Genomic DNA, 1,990 nt, shown 5'->3' with positions numbered 1-1,990 from the left:
GAAGGCCATTTTACGTAGCCCAGGGCAAGAAGTGTTAGAGAGAGCTCAAGACTTATTTCTTACTGGCTATGCGAGTTTGTCTCCTTCTTTAGCCGGTTGCCGATTGATAGATACTTAAGCGTGTGCTATCTTATGCATTACATTGGTTCCCCGTGTAGCTGGGTGTCGAGTATACTCTCACATCGGTGTACTGAGATTTATTTTCTTGCGTGGTCAGATAAGCCACACAAAGAACTTAGTTTTTTAACTAATACTTTCAAATAAGCAGTCCATCCCATGCACCCGGGATACCTGAACCGGCTTTTACAACTGTTTGCGCATTTTTATCCACCCAATCAGATGGCGTGCGTCACATGACTCCCTTTGCGTTGCTATTGGCAACGCAGGGCAGCTATTGGACCTCTGAGGACTTAGTCGCGTTCCTATTCCGGTCGATCGCACCGGAAACCGCCAACAACTACAAGCACAACCCGAGTGACACTAACCAAAGCCGCAAGAGGAAGGTCACTCCTTTCATCCCGTCCCAGGTATGTCGATGGATAGGTGTCTGTGTTGAGTGCTGGGTAGTCACGTACTGTGAGTCTGATAGTCTCCCACACGGCTGGGGTGCACACATACACTCGGGTCACCGCACAGTGAGCTCAACTGATCTCCCGCGACAGGTGGTGTAGCACCAGCCACAGTGTAGTATGGTGTCTAAGTATCATTAGTCGTCGGATGAGACAACCACGGTCTAACCCCTGCATGTGCGTCTAACCCATGGTTATACAATTACTCGGTCCTAAGTTCCTATAACTACTTATTTATCTTTTTGTGTACCTGCATGTACCTGCATGTACCTGCATGTGTGTGGATGTGTGTGGATGTGTGTGGATGTGCGTGGATGTACCGGTTGAGATGCTTGTAGTGCGTGGCGTGGCTGTGCGTGTTCTGGGTGGTATCTGGGGACACTGCCCACCCACTGCGCACACGATGTGCTGGCGAGGTGGGGTACTGCACTGAAGTCACCCACAGCGTGTCTGTTGTCATGGTTTTCTGTTGTCATGGCAGTGTCTGTTGTCATGGTTGTCTGTTGTCATGGTTGTCTGTTGTCATGGTTGTCTGCTGTCATGGCTGTTTGTCGTCATGGTGAGTTTTGTTGTCATGATTATGTCTGTTGTCATGGTGATGTTTGTTGTCCTGATTATGTCTGTTGTCATGGACATTTGCCATGGTCATGTCTGTTGCCATGTTTATGTCTATTATCATGGCCATGTCCGTTGTCATGGCCATGTCCATTGTCATGGTGGCACACACATAACAGCACTTCACACCAGTCTTATCTGCTAGTCTTGCACCCCCTCCCAATGAGATGGTGATTGCAGGCAGTAACACCGTGGTTGCGCAGTCGCTCGAGGCTTGTGGTCGCAGGGGGTGCCAAACCATACCATCGCGCGCACGATGTGCTGGTGAAGGTGGGGTGTGCGCAGGTGTTGCAGGCGAAGTTCTCGTACGGAAGCGTGTACAGTGAGTTGGTTGGGGAGAAGGTCGAGGTGTCTGTGCTGACGGATCCGCCCCACGGCAAATGGAAGAGTTTGGGCACGGTCATGTAAGTGGTTAGGGCTGTATGTCGCTGTCAGCTCATATATGTGGTTGTCTCGTGCTTCCATGTACGTGGCTAGTGCTATCTGTCTTGGTACGCTACCTGTATATGCATGGCTCTCTCATATTCATATTAGCCTCGTGCTTCCTTGTACGTGGCTAGTGCTATCTGTCTTGGTACGCTACCTGTATATGCATGGCTCTCTCATATTCATATTAGTCTCGTGCTCTGTGTCATGCGCTGTGTATGTGCACCCAATGTTCTGGTGAAGGTAGGGCGTGTCTGGTCACCACAGGACAAGTTTTCGTAAGACTGTGTGTACAGTGACCCGATTGGCGAGACATTGGAGTTGTGTGTAGTATAAACACAGACAGACAGAGACACTAAAACACAAACACACACACACAT

General features: G+C 49.6%; 1 protein-coding gene across 1 annotated transcript; it reads left to right on the top strand.

Annotated features, from left to right (window-relative positions):
- Positions 1–1,364: 1,364 nt before the first annotated feature.
- On the top strand, positions 1,365–1,592 carry SARC_14965 (hypothetical protein; the record flags this gene model as incomplete). The annotated part of the gene is made up of 1 exon (XM_014290905.1): positions 1,365–1,592. A coding segment is annotated over one exon (228 nt), but the record flags the coding sequence as incomplete, so codon positions are not given.
- Between the last annotated feature and the right edge of the window lie 398 nt (positions 1,593–1,990).

The sequence above is a fragment of the Sphaeroforma arctica genome (genome assembly GCF_001186125.1).
Source record: "Sphaeroforma arctica JP610 unplaced genomic scaffold supercont1.5383, whole genome shotgun sequence".
In the NCBI taxonomy this organism is placed as follows: Eukaryota; class Ichthyosporea; order Ichthyophonida; genus Sphaeroforma; species Sphaeroforma arctica.
The sequence above is the reverse complement of the archived record's forward strand: the minus strand, read 5'-3'. Positions and strand labels throughout refer to the sequence as shown.